Source organism: Sceloporus occidentalis, unplaced genomic scaffold (assembly GCF_023333645.1).
Source record: "Sceloporus occidentalis isolate IW3139 unplaced genomic scaffold, rSceOcc1.0.p SCAF_3, whole genome shotgun sequence".
Taxonomy (NCBI): domain Eukaryota; kingdom Metazoa; phylum Chordata; class Lepidosauria; order Squamata; family Phrynosomatidae; genus Sceloporus; species Sceloporus occidentalis.
Window position 1 is genome coordinate 234567426 of NW_028316983.1, and position 19361 is coordinate 234586786.

General features: G+C 43.5%; 1 protein-coding gene across 1 annotated transcript in view; it reads left to right on the forward strand.

The window, feature by feature from the left end:
* Positions 1 to 19361, forward strand: part of LOC149317632 (squalene monooxygenase-like) — a 48898-nt gene that overhangs the window by 3570 nt on the left and 25967 nt on the right. Inside the window, exons 3-4 of the mRNA XM_089517950.1 lie at positions 13606 to 13858; positions 16922 to 17102. Coding sequence (XP_089374076.1) covers positions 13606 to 13858; positions 16922 to 17102 — 434 coding nt within the window. The remainder of the gene's footprint in view (positions 1 to 13605; positions 13859 to 16921; positions 17103 to 19361) is intronic.

Sequence of the window (19361 nt, forward strand, 5' to 3'; positions counted from 1 at the left end):
ACCTGGAATACTGTGTCCACTTCTGGGCCCCACAATTAAAAAAGGATGTTGAGAAACTAGAGCGTGTCCAAAGAAGGACTACTCAAGGAGGGTGCAACTGGGAAGGGGGGTGTTATGACAACTCGGATTCTGCTCAGGGAGCTCCTATAGATGTAATGCAGGGCATGGGGAGATACAGCGGTAGGAGGGTGGAATACCTGTCCTGCCTTCCGTCCACCCTGCTAACCCTAGAGAACCGAGGGTCAGTCCAACCATACCACAGTCTCTCTCTCTGCTCCTGTGCAATGCCAGGTCGATTAAGAACAAAGCCCACACAATTCAAGATCTTTTAGAGGAAAATAAACCCGACCTGGCTTGCATCACAGAAATCTGGCTGGGGGCCGAGAGTAATGCAGTCTGGGCCCAGGCCCTTCCAGCCGGGTATACCGTTAAGGAGCAGGTCAGAGAGTGTGGGCAGGGGGGAGGGGTTGCCTTAGTCCATAAAAGCACTCTTACTGGGGAACCTGTCCGGAAAACAGACCACATTGAATGTATTTACGTGACCTTGAAGGCTAGGGACAGTCTGGGGATCCTGTTGGTCTACCGTCCACCCCGTGGCCTAACAGACTCCCTGGCCGAGCTGACACAGCTGGTCTCGGAGCTGGTGTTGGAGTCTCCCAGGCTTCTCGTTCTGGGGGACCTCAGCATCCCCTTCGAGGCTGTCTCACAAGAACTAACAGGTGCAGCTCGGGAGTTCATGGCTTCCATGACTGCCATGGGCCTCTCCCAATTAGTCTCAGGTCTGACACATTGTGCAGGTAATACGCTCGATGTGGTCTTTAGTACAGATCAGGGAAGTCCGTGGGCAGAGGTTCTTGGGGCCTCTGCTCTGTCATGGATGGACCACTTCCTGGTCAAGGTACGACTGAAGGCAATCACCCAACTCCCCCCTGGGGGTGGAGGACCTATTAGAATGGTCTGCTCTCGAAGGCAGATGGAACCCAAAAGGTTCCAAGAAGCCTTAGAAGGATTTATGGTAGGATCTGACGGCGATTCTGTTGATGCCCTGATGGATACCTGGGACAACGACCTTACCAGGGCTATAGACAGCATCGCTCCCAAGCATCCTTTCTGGCCCGCTCCTAACAGAAAAGCCTGGTACATGGAAGATCTTCGGGAAATGAAGCGGGACGCTCAACGACTAGAGCACTCCTGGCGGAGACATCAGCGCCTGTCTGACAAGACACTCCATCAGAGTCTTTTGAAGTCCTATGGAGTGGCAATAAGTGCAGCAAAGAACTCTTTCTATGCTGCATGTATTGCGCCTGCAGAGTCTCATCCTGCAGAGCTGTTCAGGGTGGTGAGGGAGTTGACCCAGCTACCTCCCACCCCGAACCCTATATTAGAACCAACAAAAGCCTACTGTGACGACTTTAATAACTTCTTCGCAGATAAAATCTCTCGGATAAGGGCTGATCTCGACACTGGCATTAAAACAGAAACAATAGAAGAGGTATCCAGAGCTTCCGTGTACTCCATTAAGCTGGATCACTTTGAGTTTGTAAATACCGATGAAGTGGATAAGCTCCTTGGATGTGTAAAGAAGACAACGTGCTCTCTCGATCCCTGTCCTTTGTGGTTGACCGCCCAGGGAGGAGATGCCGTAACTACATTGTTACGATTCATAAGCAATGCATCATTCCGGGAGGGAAAATTTCCATCTAAATTGAAATTAGCAGTGGTTAAACCGCTGCTGAAAAACCCCTCCCTGGACCCCCTGGTGAGAAACAATTATAGACCGGTCTCCCTGTTGCCATTCTTGGGCAAGGTGATCGAGAGAGCGGTTGCCTTCCAACTCCAAGCTGTCTTGGATGAAACTGATTATCTGGACCCATTTCAAACTGACTTCAGGCCGGGATACGGAGTTGAGACTGCCATGGTCGCCTTAGTCGATGATCTCCGTCTGGGCATCGACAGGGAAAGTGTGACCTTGTTGGTGCTCTTGGACATCTCAGCGGCTTTCGATACCATTGACCATGGTATCCTTCTGGAGTGCCTGGGGGAGCTGGGCTTCGGGGGCACTGCGCTCCAGTGGTTCTGATCCTACCTCTCAGGCAGATTCCAGATGATGAAGCTGGGGGACACTTGTTCCTCTAAGAGGGAACTGACATCTGGTGTCCCTCAAGGAGCTATTCTGTTCCCCATGCTGTTCAACATTTACATGAAACCGCTGGGAGAGATCATCCGGAGACATGGGCCGTGGTGTTATCAGTACGCTGATGACACCCAAATATGTTTCTCTATGTTTCCAACTGATGCAGTGACTAAGGATGGCACGAGAGAGAGGCAGGCTAGCTCCAGCAGGCCTGCCTGGGAGAAGACAAACCCTCCCTTCATCTTCCAGCTTGAGGGAGAGAGAGGCAGGCTAGCTCCACCAGGCCTGCCTGGAAGAAGACGAGCCCTCCCTTCATCCTCCAGCTTGAGGGAGAGAGAGGCAGGCTAGCTCCACCAGGCCTGCCTGGAAGAAGACGAGCCTTCCCTTCAGCCGCCATCTTGAGGGAGAGAGAGGCAGGCTAGCTCCAAGAAGCCAAGCCCTCCCTCCAGTCCATCTGCTTTGGTCCAGGTCTCGGAGGTAGAGAAGACTGCTGGACCTGATCCCCTTCCCCACCACCACTCCCTTCTCCTTTTGTGTCCTGTCTTTTTAGATTGTAAGCCTGAGGGCAGGGAACTGTCTAATTAAAAATATTATATGTACAGCGCTGTGTAAATTTACAGCGCTTTATAAATAAAGGTTAATAATAATAATCTCTCCTCTGAATGCCTGCCTGGAGTCGATAATGGGCTGTATGAGGGAAAACAAACTCAGATTGAATCCAGAGAAAAGGGAAATACTTGTGATAGGTTCCTTGGGTCTAAGGAAGGAAATTTGCCAACCTGTCCTAAATGGGGTCACACTTCCCCTGAAGGACGAAGTTCGCAGTTTAGGAGTACTTCTGGACTCGTCCCTGCAATTGACATCTCAGGTAGATGCGACGGCCAGAAGTGCTTGCTATCAACTTCGGTTGATATGCCAACTGCAACCCTACCTAGACCGAAGGGACCTTGAAACGGTGGTACACGCTCTGGTAACCTCTCGTCTAGATTTCTGTAACGCGCTTTACATGGGGCTTGTACCAAGTTCGGAAGCTTCAGTTAGTGCAAAATATGGCAGCCAGATTGGTCACTGGTTCATCAAGGTTTGACCATATTACACCTATCTTAAAAGATCTTCACTGGCTCCCTATCTGCTTCCGGGCACAGTACAAGGTGTTTGTTATTACCTATAAAGCCCTACATGGCTTGGGCCTGAGTTACTTACGGGACCGCATCTCCCTATATAATCCGTCCCGCACTCTTAGAACATCGGGTAAAACCTATTGGAGATAGCAACCTCTAAGTATGTTGCTACTTCGCAAAGAGCATTTTCAACAATGGCTCTGAGACACTGGAACAGTCTTCCTGAGGAGATTCGCTTGGCGACCTTGTTAGAAACATTCAGAAAAGTGATTAAAACCGAGCTTTTTAGCCGACCATACCCCACCTGATATGAATACCCCCCTGATATGAATGACTTGTCCTATCTGTGTATGATCCCTGCCTTGTTTGTTGATGCTATTGTTACTGTATGATGTTGTATATTTTATTGTTTTCAGCTGCTTTTAATTGTATTTTTATGTAAACACTTTGTCCTTTTTTAGTCTGTAACCCCGCTTCGATCCACCGGGAGAGGCGGGGAAACATAAATAAATTTTATTATTATTATTACTAAAATGGTGAAGGGACTGGAAACTATGCCCTATGAGGAGAGACTAAGGGAGATACAGTTAAGAGATGATATGATAGCCCTGTTTAAATATTTGAAAGGATGTCATATTGAGGATGGAAAAGGCTTGTTTTCTGCTGCTCAGGAAATTGGACATGGAACAGTGGATTCAAACGACAGGGAAAGAGTCCACCTAAATGTCAGGAGGAACTTCTTGACAGTAAGAGCTATTTGCCAGTGTAAAACACTCCCTCACAGTGTGGTGGACTCTCCTCCTTTTGAAGTCTTTAAACAGAGGCTGGATGGCCACCTGTCAAGGGTGCTATGATTGTGAGTTCCTGCATGGCAGAATGGGGTTGGACTGGATGGTCCTTGGGGTCTCTTCCAACTCAATGATTCTATGATTCTATTTGTTTCAGAGTTTTATTTTGTCTTGCCTTTCTTCCAGCAGGTACATATTTACTTGGAAACAAATCCTACAGTGTGCAAGGCACTGTCCCCCTTACTTTATCCTCTTGTATCCTCCCTGTGAGGCTGGGCAGGCTCAGAATAAGTGACTAGTCTGAGGTCATCCAATGAGCTCCTGAATAATTGCCCAGTCCTGTTCCATACACCTTTCAAACAAACATTTTGAGAGCTTGGAATGGTTGTTTCCCCACACATGTATGTGTAATCTTGGCATTTCAAATTCCCCACACCCTCTAGTCAGCCTTGCAAGAGAAAATTAGAGGTTCTCTTTCTGTATCCTTCATATGTAGGTAAAATGCAGCTCTTCATAGATAGCAATCATGTTTCTCTCTTGCCTTGTTGCATAAGAATGTATGTAAAGTGATCCATCCTGTACATCAGTGATGGAGAGCATATGGGCCATAGGCTGTTTAGGGCTTCCTTCCAACACCCCTATTTTTTCAGGTAAACTGACCAGGCTGCCAGTCCTGAAGACATCCCTTGGTGGCAGTTTTACTTGTAGCCACGTCTATTGTCCCAAGCACTTGAAATATCCAGAAATCATGATTGGAAAGAGATTTCCTTTTTTTGTGTGCTTTATGATAATATTACTATTATTACATCACATACTTTTCAGCTCCACTTTCCCCTCCCTCCTCCCTCTCTGATGGCTATAACCAAGTAAATTAGCACCCAATATCCATAATGTGGAATATCTTATTACTAGCTGTTGTGCCCCTTTTCAGCATAAACTTTCTCAATCCAACAACCCCATTTGTCCCACTGGATCATTTCCTTTATTTGACCATTATATGTTCCTTTTCTCTCCCCTTAAATAATCAAATAAAATATATTTTGCAATATAATGTGACCAATCCCCCCATTGTTTGTTTTTTCCATTCCAATTCTATTACAGTCGGCCCTCCTTCTCAATGGATCTTTGATCCACGGATTCAAGCATCCACGGCTTGAAAATATTAAAAAAAAATCTTAAATTCCAAATACCAAACCTTAATTTTGCCATTTTATATAAGGGACCCCATTTTGCTATGCCATCGTATTTAATGGGACTTGAGCATCCATGGATTTTGCTATCCATGGGGGGGGGGAGGGGGGCGGTCCTGGATAACAAGGGCCATCGTACAGCATGTGCTGCTATTAACAAATTTTTTATTATGTAATCCACTTTCGATTGGAAAGAGATTTCCAGTCACACCTGAGGGTGATTTTTGGCTCAAAAGTATATAGCATGGTGATGGAGTAGGGAATTTAACCCCCCCCCCCCCCATCCACTGCAATTGCATATCCACATACATCCTCACTATACATCTGTACTTGTGTAGTCTTGAATACCTATATCGGAAAACGTGGTATTTAAATAAAAATGTGTTCAATGTGTTCTTACTCCTTAGGATGAGATTCTACATAGTCATGTATAGTGGAAGAGTTCTGTGTTTGGGACTCTGGTTCAGCTCCCCTGTCACCAGATTCACTGCTGTACTGCAATATGTCCCTCCACTGCCATTGCTTTGTGGGGCCCTAGACACTTCTGTTCACTCTCTGCCAGCTATGAAAGGGTCATGGAATGGGGGACTATCTCAGTGCAACAGTGGCCCAAAACACACTACAAAAATAATCCAGTTTGTTAAAGTGGTGTCAAACCGGATTATTTCTGCTGTGCGCACAGCCCCTAAAAGGTAAATCTGGTGCCACCACAAACTACAAATCCTAGAATTTCACAACACTGGTTCAAAACACACTGCAGAAATCATCCAGTTTGAGACCACTTTAACTGCACTGGCTCAATGCAAAGGACTTCTGGGAACTGTAGTTTTGTGAGACATTGAGCCTTCTCTGTTAGAGAACTCTGGTTCCACCACAAACTACAATTCCCAGGATTCCCTAGCACTGAGTCAGGGCAGTAAAAGCAGTCTCAAATTGGATGATTTCTGCAGTGTGTCTTAGACCAGTGAGTCCTTGTTGAGGTCAGGCTTTTGACTTTTTGGAGGGTGGAAGAGAATACTCCACAGTGACAACAAAAGGGACATACTTAGGTGTAAGGTGGAGAACACAATAGGAATAAGCTCACTCATAAAAAAACCCTCAACCAAGTGCATGAAAAAATAAAAATATTAGGGCCAAGCATCCTTTTATTTATGAATTTGGCTAACAAAAGTTTTTATACATATTGTTGTGTTTCTGTTGTGTACCTTCAAGTCATTTCTGACCTATGGCAAACCTAAAGTGAATCTGTAGGTCTTTAGAGGAATACTTTTTAATTGTTTTGTTTTCAATTACAAGTTTCCCCCCCTTTCAGACAACATTATTATTTATTTATGGTATTTATACCCCACCCTTCAGCCCTAATGGCTCTCAGAGCGGCTTACAATTACTATTTTTAATTAGACGGTTCCCAGCCCTCAGGCTTACAATCTAAAAGACACGACACAAAAGGAAAAGGGAATGGTGGTGGGGAGGGGAATGAGTTCCAGTGGTTATTCTCTCCCTCTAAGGCCTGGACCAAGGCAAATAGACTGGAGGGAGGGCTCTTCTTCTTCAGGCTAGCCCTGATGGAGATGGGCCTGCCTGATCACTGGTTTTCTGAGGTCTCACACAGTCTTTTGAAACTTGCTCACAGAGAATGTTTTATCTAGGACACATGCAGGGGAGAAGGAACTACTCCAGGTACTACCTAAAATAACCTGGCAAGGGGACTTGATGATAATAGTGGTTGTGACTACACTTCCTGATATAACCCACCTCATCCAAGGCTATGGGGGAGATTCTCATTCAGATTTATAATCCTGGGCCTCATTTCACACTACGTGATAAACCAATTTTTGCACTGGATTGTTTCGAATCAATGGAGTGATTCGACACTGAATAGATGTTCATACTACTCCTTGCCATGATTGAAGCTGTGCGGTTGCATTAAAGTTCACATTTCAGTTTGTTACCAATTGAAAATGGCCATTGGAGCCAGCACTTGGGAGAGAGGGCAATGGGCCGAGGGATGGAGCATACCCATCCCAAAGGTCTTGCCAAACTGCCATTCTTTTTTCCATCTCAGCGCTCGTGGTTCATGGGTCTCTTTGTGGTGTGGCGTGTTTTTTAAAAAGACACTTTGACAGCTTCAGTGCACTGTTGCATTTGCATGGGTTCATGAGTGTGGGGAGTTATGGGTGCCATGGGGGAATTCTTCCCCAGCATGCATGGATCCCTGAGTGCCCTGGGCGGATTCTTCCCTGGCATGCATGGAAGAATTCCCCATATAGCACCCATAACTCCCCCCCCCCCCCCCATGAACCCACACAAATGCGACAGTGTGCAGAAGCACTAGGCCCCCAAGGAACCCTCCCAACTTCCCCAACCTCTGGTCCACAGGGAAAAGGGAACCAGTTCACTGGCAGAAGCGGAAAACAGCTGCACGGTCATTTAAAGGGAGCACTTGACATTGTGGAAAATTTGAAATCACTAAGAACCCCACTGAGCTGAGAATGCTGAGAGGGGAAAAAGAATGCTTGGCAAGACCTTTGGTTATGTTCCACGCCTCTTTCCCCTGGGTGCCACGAATGTGATCGGCAGCACAGTCACATTTGTGGTAACTCACTTCTCAAAAGACACAATAAAAGATCAATATTCTAAAGAACTCGTTCAGGTGAGCTTGTGTCAATTCAACCCAAACACATTTGCAGGTGTAATCAACTCGAGTGTAAATGAGGCACCTATAACCTGTTTTGCAAACCAGGTTAAATCATAGTGTGAATGAGGCCCTGGTGTAATATATGTGTGCACAGGGCACAGCAGAGCATGCTACATCCGAAAGGGAATGTGTAGTGTTTGTGTCATCATCCCCTCCCTGTCTCTTTAGTGATATGCATTTTACAAGGAAATGATTTAGCACTATAATAGCAGCTAAGTTATCTGTGAATCAGTCAACAGGTTCTTTTTCCTTGTCACCTACTAGTTCCTTTTCATTTTGTGTCATGTATTTTAGATTTGAAGCCTGAGGGTAGGGAATGTTTCAACTTTCTGTGCCATTTTAGGACCATTTCCCCCCACTTAAGAGCTAAATAAGTTTCATTTAAATAGTTGATGCACTTCAGGGAGGAATCACATTCCCCCCAGCTTTCATTACAGAGCAATGATAGCATTTAATCCAAGTGTATCATTTTGCTAACACAAACCTTCTGTTACATATTGTCATCTTCACAAAAGCATCAAAATGAATATTTATTCCACTTTTGCACATCTCATTGCGCAAGCTATTTTACTAGTTATTGTGTTATTTAAAGACCTCTGTCTGAGCAAATAGATTATTTAAAATGGTTTCCATTTAGTGATTTGGGGGAAAGTAAAGAAGCATTGTATATACAATTTAGAATGGAGAGGACAAACTGCTAGGCATTCTGCATGATGTGGAAAAGACATGGAACTAATATTTTGTATGTGTACATGACTCTGAAATCTCTCAGTTGCTTTCCAGTCTTCAAGGTGCATGTTGGACTCTATGCATGTTTGAACCATTATATTGAAAGAAAAAAAAAAACAACCCAAAAGTGTAGGACTGGGGAGAAATTGCTCTTCTCTCCTTGGAAATACTGGTAAAATAACAGAAGACTAACACAGCACAAACCCTGAAGAGCTACCACCAGTTCCAGTCAGTGCCAGATCACTAGCTTGCCATTTTAGATATTGTGTGTGTCTGGTTTTAAACCAATTACAGAGTTAGAGGGCTGGGGATCTGACCATTAGCAACTCCATTTTAATGGAAATCATAGTAGACAAAAGTGACCCATGTATGTTGCCTAGGGGATGAAAAATGGCCACTCTCCAGGCCTTGGATTTCACTGCTTCTGCTTCTTCCTGAGATACTATTACAGGTTGAGTCTTCCCTATCCAGAATTCCAAAATCTGAGATATTCCAAAATCCAAAATTTTCCTCACAATGGCTGAGGTAGTGATACCTTTGCTTTCTGATGATTCAGTGCACACAAACTTTGTTTCATGCGCAGACTTATTAAAAATACTGTGTATAAAATTACCTTTAGGCTATATAAATGAATTTCATGTTTAGACTTGGGTCCCATCGCTAAGATATCTCTATGTATGTGCAAATATTTGCAAATCTGAAAAACTGAAAAATTCCAAACTCTTCTGGTCCCAATAATTTTGGATTAAGGGAGACTCAGGTTTCAATATCATTTGACAGCTATAATAATAATAATAATAATAATAATAATATGTTTTATTTATAGACCGCTATTCCGCGATGATCATAGCGGTGTACAGTAAAATCGTAAAAAATACAAAATAGAGTTAAAGGAGGGAGAAGTCTCATCCTTCAGGCTGTCCCTGATGTTGCTGGTCTGCCTGATGACTCCCTCTGAGGCCGAGATGACAGTTGAGGAGGGAGAGGCCTCTTCCTTCAGGCTGTTCCTGATGTTGCTGGGTCTGCCTGATGACTCCCTCTGAGGCCGAGATGACAGTTGAGGAGGGAGGGGCCTCTTCCTTCAGGCAGTCCAAGATGTTGCTGGTCTGCCTGATCTCTCCCTCTGAGGCCGAGATGACAGTTGAGGAGGGAGGGGCCTCTTCCTTCAGGCAGTCCCTGATGTTGCTGGGTCTGCCTGATGGCTCCCTCTGAGGCCGAGATGACAGTTGAGGAGGGAGGGGCCTCTTCCTTCAGGCAGTCCAAGATGTTGCTGGTCTGCCTGATCTCTCCCTCTGAGGCCGAGATGACAGTTTAGGAGGGAGGGGCCTCTTCCTTCAGGCAGTCCAAGATGTTGCTGGTCTGCCTGATGGCTCCCTCTGAGGCCGAGATGACAGTTGAAGAGGGAGGGGCCTCTTCCTTCAGGCAGTCCAAGATGTTGCTGGTCTGCCTGATGGCTCCCTCTGAGGCCGAGATGACAGTTGAGGAGGGAGGGGCCTCTTCCTTCAGGCAGTCCCTGATGTTGCTGGGTCTGCCTGATGGCTCCCTCTGAGGCCGAGATGACAGTTTAGGAGGGAGGGGCCTCTTCCTTCAGGCAGTCCAAGATGTTGCTGGTCTGCCTGATGGCTCCCTCTGAGGCCGAGATGACAGTTGAAGAGGGAGGGGCCTCTTCCTTCAGGCAGTCCAAGATGTTGCTGGTCTGCCTGATGGCTCCCTCTGAGGCCGAGATGACAGTTGAGGAGGGAGGGGCCTCTTCCTTCAGGCAGTCCAAGATGTTGCTGGGTCTGCCTGATGGCTCCCTCTGAGGCCGAGATGACAGTTGAGGAGGGAGGGGCCTCTTCCTTCAGGCAGTCCAAGATGTTGCTGGGTCTGCCTGATGGCTCCCTCTGAGGCCGAGATGACAGTTGAGGAGGGAGGGGCCTCTTCCTTCAGGTAGTCCCTGATGTTGCTGGGTCTGCCTGATGGCTCCCTCTGAGGCCGAGATGACAGTTGAGGAGGGAGGGGCCTCTTCCTTCAGGTAGTCCCTGATGTTGCTGGGTCTGCCTGATGGCTCCCTCTGAGGCCAAGATGACAGTTTAGGAGGGAGGGGCCTCTTCCTTCAGGCAGTCCAAGATGTTGCTGGTCTGCCTGATCTCTCCCTCTGAGGCCGAGATGACAGTTGAGGAGGGAGGGGCCTCTTCCTTCAGGCAGTCCAAGATGTTGCTGGTCTGCCTGATGGCTCCCTCTGAGGCCGAGATGACAGTTGAGGAGGGAGGGGCCTCTTCCTTCAGGTAGTCCCTGATGTTGCTGGGTCTGCCTGATGGCTCCCTCTGAGGCCAAGATGACAGTTTAGGAGGGAGGGGCCTCTTCCTTCAGGCAGTCCAAGATGTTGCTGGTCTGCCTGATCTCTCCCTCTGAGGCCGAGATGACAGTTGAGGAGGGAGGGGCCTCTTCCTTCAGGCAGTCCAAGATGTTGCTGGTCTGCCTGATGGCTCCCTCTGAGGCCGAGATGACAGTTGAGGAGGGAGGGGCCTCTTCCTTCAGGCAGTCCAAGATGTTGCTGGTCTGCCTGATGGCTCCCTCTGAGGCCGAGATGACAGTTGAGGAGGGAGGGGCCTCTTCCTTCAGGCTGTCCAAGATGTTATTGGCTATTGGCTCCATCTCTTTCAAGCTTGTCCTCCATAGAAAATTTCAATTTCAATCAATAGTGTCAGACTACCCAGTTGCATGTCTATTCTGACAGCAGTTCTCCAGAGTGTCAGTCAAAGGCCTTTCCAAAGCATCTGTCACCTTCTCTATTCTTATTGACGACAGCAGGGATAGATCTGGGAATTCTTGCACTTACCAGTTTATTTTTTTTAATAGCCATTATGCGGGTATAGTTTGAGGGCAATGCTTAGTACAGAACTGATAAGGGGCAATGCCTGTAAGGCAATTAGAGATCCTCAGTAGAATTTCAGGGCTCTTAAGCTACTGGTTTGACAAACACCAATATATAATTATAGCAATAATAGTTGACAAATCACAGTGGTTGATGTTTTCTCTACAATTACCTGAAAAGCAGTTCTACAACCTCAGGATAGAAATGACAGGAATGAAAAGGCTTGGGGCAAAAAACCAACTAACCCTCCAGCAAAGCCCACCAGTTCTTTTGAAGCTGCCTAGTGGGCTTGTTTATCATCTGCTATGGAGAACTTGGCTAAAATTCTGATGATATTCTATAGTGACTGCACTCTTTCTGTTTTTGTTTTGTTTCTTTGTCTTGTTTTGTTTATGTAATTTTTGATATGGTTTTAGCCTGTATATTGTGTATTTTTAACTGCTGTAAACCGCCCTGATCTTATGGAAAGGCGGTATACAAATAAAATGTTTATTTATTTATTATTTATTTCTAAGGTTGTGCAGTATTGGTAAAGAAAGGCAGACAGTGTGTGTGTGTGCGTCTTCAAGAGTGTAAGCTAATAATGCAAAGTGATGCTAGTAAAGAACATTCTGACATCACAGATGATGATGATTAACTTCATTTATACCCTACCTTTTATGCCCTACCTCTCTCTGTGTGTGTGTGTGTGTGTGTGTGTGTGTACACATGTGTACACACACACTCCTTGAATCTCATTGTGGGAGAAAGGCGGGGTCTAAATCCTTGAAATGAAAAAATAAATATGCTACCACTGTACACCTATTTTCTCCAGTGCCTTTCTTCATTCAAAGCTGCTTTGCTTGTAACCTTTTTTCTTCATGTTTCCATTGCCTATGCTAGCTTAGTTACACCAGAAAAGGACACCAACAGTGTCCCAACCCTTGTCTCATCAGGTTGTGATGTCAGAATGTTACTTACTTCTTTACTTTTGATATTGTAGTAATTAAATTTGTCAGCTGCTTGATTCCCTGTCTTGGGAAAAAGGTGGCATGTAAACAAAGTTAATCAGCATCATCTGTGATTTCAGAATGTTTTTTATTGTTCTCACTTTGCATTCTTGGCTGGGAGTACTGAAGAGTCTGGAAACTTGGAAGTGTTATGCAATTATTTTAGGCAAAATATGTGGTAGATATATTCAGGACTTACACACATACTATTACACTTTCTAGAGGTTTAGCTGTTTTAGTCTATTAAGTCTTGTGGCACCTTTAATGACTAACACCTGGGTTACTATGTTGACTACAAAATTGACAGAAGACTCCTTCATCAGACACAGAGCTTCATCCTTGGATTGCAGTAGTTTTGAAAAAGCATCTATACTAGATTCTTGCAGTATAAAAAGGAAGAAGGGAGGGTGCAGGGGAAAAAAGGAATGTAACAGCACCTTTAAGACTATCTGGTTTATATTTTTGCATGATCTTACGTGGATATAAGTATCCACAAAAGCTCATGCCAAATTAAAAACAAGTTAGTATTAAAGGTGCTGCTACATTCCCTTTCCCCCTGCTCCTCCCTCCTTTTTATGCAAGGCTGACCTTGCACCTTAAGTATATGTGCTTATGGTTGAGTGTGTCTGTAAATGTATATTTAGATGGATCAGAGGAAAGTGTATCATTCCCCCAAAAGCTGTTGGACTATAAGAAAAGGCATACTTGCATAGGTGAGCTGATTTGCAAATGTAGTATGATTTTTAAATACAGTATGTTTTCCCTGTTCAAGCCACAGGAGATACAGTTAAACCTCTTAGTTGCTAAAAGTTTTAACATGAATTTGATTTTTTAAAAAAATTATTGTGCGGTATACTCTGGTTTCTTTTTCTGACTGTATTTAAGACCAATCTTTTAGTTTTGCCTATGCTATGTGCTTACTATGTACTCAGGATTCTTCCCTTGGTGTGCTGTGCTTATGTGGTACTGTGTGATCTAAGTTATTAAATTTGCACCAAATACCTCTAAATGTGATGAATCTATATGCTGTGAACTAGTTGCCATCACAACAGCCTACATGCATCCTTTTTGACTTGCTTTTGACTTAATCTTTACACAGGTTAGAAGAGGAGTCAATATCTCAGCTGAGACCACAAGTGAGACTGCTACAGCCTCAACCCTTACTCCTCAGTATGATCCAGAGGTTATCATTGTGGGGTCTGGTGTGCTTGGCTCTGCTTTGGCAGCAGTGCTGGCAAGAGACGGAAGAAAAGTGACTGTAATTGAAAGGGATCTGAATGAACCAGATAGGATAGTTGGAGAACTGTTGCAGCCTGGGGGATATAATGCTTTGAAAGACTTGGGCCTAGAAGGTATGTTACTATTGATCAAACATAAATCTTTGATTCAAAATTTTTGTGCTGGCATAATCTTTGCCCCCCTTTAAAAAAATCACTGGACAGTCTGAAGTCTATTTTAGCTATTAATTTTATTATAAATGTTTTATGTGTGTTTTTTTGTTGTTGCTTATATGCTCTTTGTGAATGCTGGTTTATAGGCTGGGTTACCTACAATTGGTCTCTAATTTCCTCATGGGTTATATTCACTTTAGAAAAAGAAAGGGCCACACACAGAGAGAGAACACAGCAAATCATGGAAGGCTTCTACATCCAGAATTAAAGAAATAAAATGTGACTCAGAAAGTTTGTAGACTTCAAGGGTCATCTATTAAAAAACCCTTCCAGCCATCCACAACTGAAACATTTGTGATAGGCATCTATCCAACCTCTGTTTCATAATCTCCAAAGAAAGAAAGTCCATTACCATATTTTCCAGTGTATAAGACGACCCCCAACATTTCCAGTTAAAATATAGAGTTTGGCATATGCTCACCATATAAGACTACCCCTCTTCTTACGCACACCAAATAAAAATTAAAAAAACATCAGATTTGATTTCAATATGGTAATTTTAATTCAAATGCTTATGACATGCAGATACTTAGCAGGAAAACTTGTATACAAAGCCTGCTTGGATTGGTCAGCTCTCCTTACCTGCCCAGCCCTCCCTGTCTCCAAGACTATCAGAGCAGTAGCGGAAACATGGCTCTTTTTTCCATACCTCAGGAGTGCTGGATGCCTGCAGCTTGCTCCGCCCTTCACTTACACCTTCCCAGTGAGGCGCCCCCTCACCTCGTCATCAGGACCGCGTTAAGTCACTTCTTTCCACGAATCCTTGTGAATGGATTTTCTTCTACCGTACTTGTACAAGTGCCACCCTTGCTGCTTTCATACGGTCGGCACATACAGCGGGGATGCGGGCGTGGCCGTTTTGAGCTCCCTCCACCATATGCGGTGACCGCAGATACTCCAGTCCAGCTCGAAAGTTTCAGCGCCTGCTCTATAAGACGACACCCGGCGTATAAGACGACCCCCAACTTTTGAGAAGATTTTCCTGGGTTAAAAAGTAGTCTTATACGCCAGAAAATACAGTACCTTCTGAGCTAGTCTATTCTCCTGTCTAACAGCTCTCACTGGCTTCATCCTAGTTCCTTTGGAATATTTTGGGGCATCCCATAATATGAATATTACCTTTTGTGAGGTTATAAGATAAAGCATATAGTTATATCTTTGCAACCCATGGTATTTGTTGTAGCTTTTTTTGGCCTGAAAGACTACTATAGGTATTTAGTAAATGAATCAGAAGAACTTGGACATTATTAAAATATATATGTATCTGTGTGCGTGTGTGTAGGTATGTATCACTCTACATGTAGCAGTCAGTAATCTCCTATTCAGATTTGCATGCTGGCCTACATTGCTTCAGCAATGCTAGCTGCTGGTATTCTCAGATTGTGGAGTAGATACACGACTCTTCTCTGGGCCAATCCCAGATTTCACATATATTGCCTAATATTGCTTCAGAAGTGCCTATTGTCAGATAAGATCACATAATTGACTTGATGAATTTCACATACTGGAAAGTTTGACAAAAAAATCTTGAGGAAGTTACTAAAGAGGTTCACTACTTTGTTTTAAAGAAACACATATTTGTGAGATCAGCAGAATTCACAAGGTTTTGTAAATCAGCAGGCCATGGTGGGCAACTGCCAATGTGTTGGAAGGCATATTGGTCATGCCCACAATTTTTAAAAAAGAGTTTTTAAAAACGGAGCCCAAAATGTTCCCTCACACTGATAGATTTGTGGAAGGGAGGAAATTTCATTATATTTTGCATCCTGGACTACTGTTAGTCCAAGAGAGACCTTTTTTAAGGACAGAAAGTCAGTTGGAGCCTAAAGTGGATTGGGTATGTGTAGCAAAATAGCTCTCTAACATTTGTCTTTGAAAATAAACCTTTTTGGGCAATCCTGGAAGGTCATGGGGACCTCAAAACAGCATTGGGAGAACCATATGCAGCCCAAAGGTTATACTTTCACAACCCCTGCAGCAAGCCATCATCCACCTGTTTCAGGTGATAATCTGATTTACCACTTCTGCCATTACACAGAGAGCACATAAATAGGAAGCACAAAGATAAGCCACACATGCCACCAGTGCTTCCTCAATTGAAAGCTGCCCTTGATGTAGTTATGCAAACTGAATGGAGCCCAGTATGCATTAAAGACACTTGTATGATATACTAGGGACTCAATTCATCTTTTTCTCTTCATGTGGGATTGAAGAAAATGATACAGTTCTAGATTCTCATCCTTCAGAATTAATGGATGAATTTTGGGATCATTGTTCCAAACACTTGGATTTAAACCTAGTTGCTACTTCTCTGAGCCTAGGCATTGTAGACACGGAGTCCTCAGAGAACCATAAATCCTTTAGCACAGGTGGTTGGCAAAGTCACCTCATCCATGATGCCTGACTCTGTGTTATATATCTGGCTCTGGGAAGCCCCAACAGCTGCTTCCCTGCTGCAGCATTTGCTCTGTAGCACTTGTGGGGCAGTGTCCAGCTCCAATGGGAGGTATACTGTGCATGTAGTAACTCCAGTAGTGTGGAAGCAGGATGGCGTGGTTTACAGCTCTTCCACCTGAAGCAAGGCATTTGTGTCATCTCATGGGAGTGACAGTTTCATTTCATTCATCTTTGGGTTGGGGGGGGGGGGCAGGGGAGGCACATCCTTTATTTTAATTTTAAAAATATTTTTATTAGATTACTTTTGATACCAGCACAAAATGATAAACATAAATATGCTACTATATAACAAAAATAATATAATCAAATGAAATATTCCCAAAGATTGAATGAATAACAGTACACACACAGAGAGAGACATGGATTCTTCTTTTCTGGTGAATAATCCTAATCTTCATTTTCCTAAATGTAAAGTATCAGGGATTCCATAATAAAGGCCCATTTCATCACAAAATATATATTTCCTTTATTCTTTCTTTTGCCAATATACTGATCCTTATTTTGCAGAGGCCGTGGAAGGAATTGACTGTCACACAATAAATGGTTATGTAATACATGACCTGGAAAGCAAATCAGAGGTTGAAATTCCTTACCCTTCGACAGCAGATGGCCAAGTACAAAGTGGAAAAGCATTCCATCATGGGCGTTTCATTATGGGCCTCCGAAGAGCAGCCATGGCAGAACCTAAGTAAGAATGGCTATTTAAAAAATGATAAGGCTTAAAGTGATAATCGTAAGTCAGCATTACAGGACCGGGTTATCTGCTCCTTTACAGATGGCACAATACTAAAACAATGGCAGAAGCTTTTACATAGTATTATTTATCAGTGTCTCTTTAGCATATATAGGAGCTTTTGGAGACACTATTTTGTCTCCAAAAAGAAGGTGGTTTCCCTTAAGGATAGAATCTATGCAAACCTGTAGATTCACCTTTTGTTTCTGATGGGAAGGAAGGATTAGATATGGAAAGTGCTTCATTATTCTGACACCTATGAATGGCTGGTTTATTCTTGTCTTTGATTATCTGTTGATGAAGACAGAGTGTGTTGAGACACATTTGGCTTCTACAAGATCTTCATCTGTAGCAATGCATGCTAAGCTATTTTAGACTTGTGAAAGATTTGTAGATCCCCCTTGTTAATATTGGCCTGCGCAAAGCGTATCTTTAGCTGTATGCGTAAAGTTGTTTTAGACATACAAAAATGTTTGTACAGTGGACCCTTATTATATGCTGGGGTTTGGTTCCAAGATCCCCCGTGTATAACAAAATCCGTGGATGCTCAAGTCCCATTAAATATAATGACATAGCAAAATGGTGTCCCTTATAAAAAATGGAAAATCAAGGTTTGATATTTGAAATTTATACTTTTTTTGAACATTTTCAAACTGTGGATGCTTGAATCTGTGTATAAAAAATCCATGTATAAGAAGGGCCGACTTGTATATCTTCATTAGTATGGGTCAGGCAAACTTTGGATGAGTGGTCTGGAGGAGAATGTATACATGTTTACTGGCTCCACTTTGTGGAAATTTTATTAGGTTTTATTTTAACCTTCATTGATAAATGAATATTTATGGTATACTTTGTTGTTTTCCTAAAATCTTTATTTTATTCTTTCCTAATACTGGGCTCAGTCATTCCAAAATCTGGTTTTGTGTTTGCCTTATTCTGTGAAAGGAACTGATGTCCATTCAATAAATAGCTATATAGTTCATGATGAGGTAAGCAAATGCAGACCCAAATCATGGTTTGAGCTCCAAAACATGCAATAAGTTTGAAATTTAATAAACAATAGGATGATAATTTTTTTAAAAGCTGTTTATTGAGCAAGGGATAGTTTTAAGTGGTAAAGCTAGAAGCTAAAAATATGTGTGCTGTTTTTAAAAGCTATTTTTGGTGCTGTGTGCTACTGCCTTTGGGAATAAAAAAGCAAATATTAAAGATAGACCTTTGTAACATAGGCGAGAGCTTTTTTTATTATTACAGTGCGCCCGTGTCATACGCAGGCACGCTGAAAGCCACGCAGGGAGAAGGGGCAGCACATCCTATAGGTATGAATGGAGTATGCGCCTGTGGAGTGCGTGTGCATTGCACCATCATGCCGCCGCATGCACAAGCCCTATTCATTTAAATGGAGCTCGAGATAGGCGGTATTTGCTTTACGCGGGTGAGTCCGGAACGGATCCCCCACGTAAAGTAAGGGCGCACTGTATTAAACTGCAACCTGTTTCAGAACCCTTCAGTATCTCAAAAACAGCAGCTATGTTTTTTGCAACATATTATTTGTTATTAAACGGCACTTATGTTGACTTGAAGGCATACAGCAACAACAATAATGTTGAGGTTTAGGTGATAAATATATGTTGTTAATCTGTTCACTTCATCAGAGCTTCCACACTTTTGCAGTTTCTTCCAGCATTCTGCACTTGCTCAGTAAAAGAGTGAAGCTGGAAAGACAGGTGAGAGAGAGTGAAAGCAAGAATGTAGTAGTTTCTCTCAACACAGGTATACATGTACAAAGTTATAACAGAGAGCCAGGAATGAGGAGATGGAGTGTTCTTGAAGCAGTGCTTTCAAGCCACATTCAGTCTTGCCTTAGGTCACCCTGACCTGCTTACTCGCACATTCTTAGCAAGATATTTTGAATGTTAGAGCTCATACAATCTGATTTACCATGCCACCCAAACGTGACCAGTGGCAGCAGGTATTGTTCTGTTAAACGAGTATTTCCATAACACACACATACGAAGGGAGGCAACATTTCCTTGAGATGACTTCATTTTTAAGGAACAGTCTTAATTTTCTCAGCTTTCACCATCCTGATTTTCCCCCCACCATTGACCTTTTGTTGCTGAACGTTTGCTCCCTATATCTTTCCTTTCACTCTTCCTCAATATGTCAAATTCCAGGGTTAGTAACCTTTAGGCAAAAATGCTTGGCATTGGG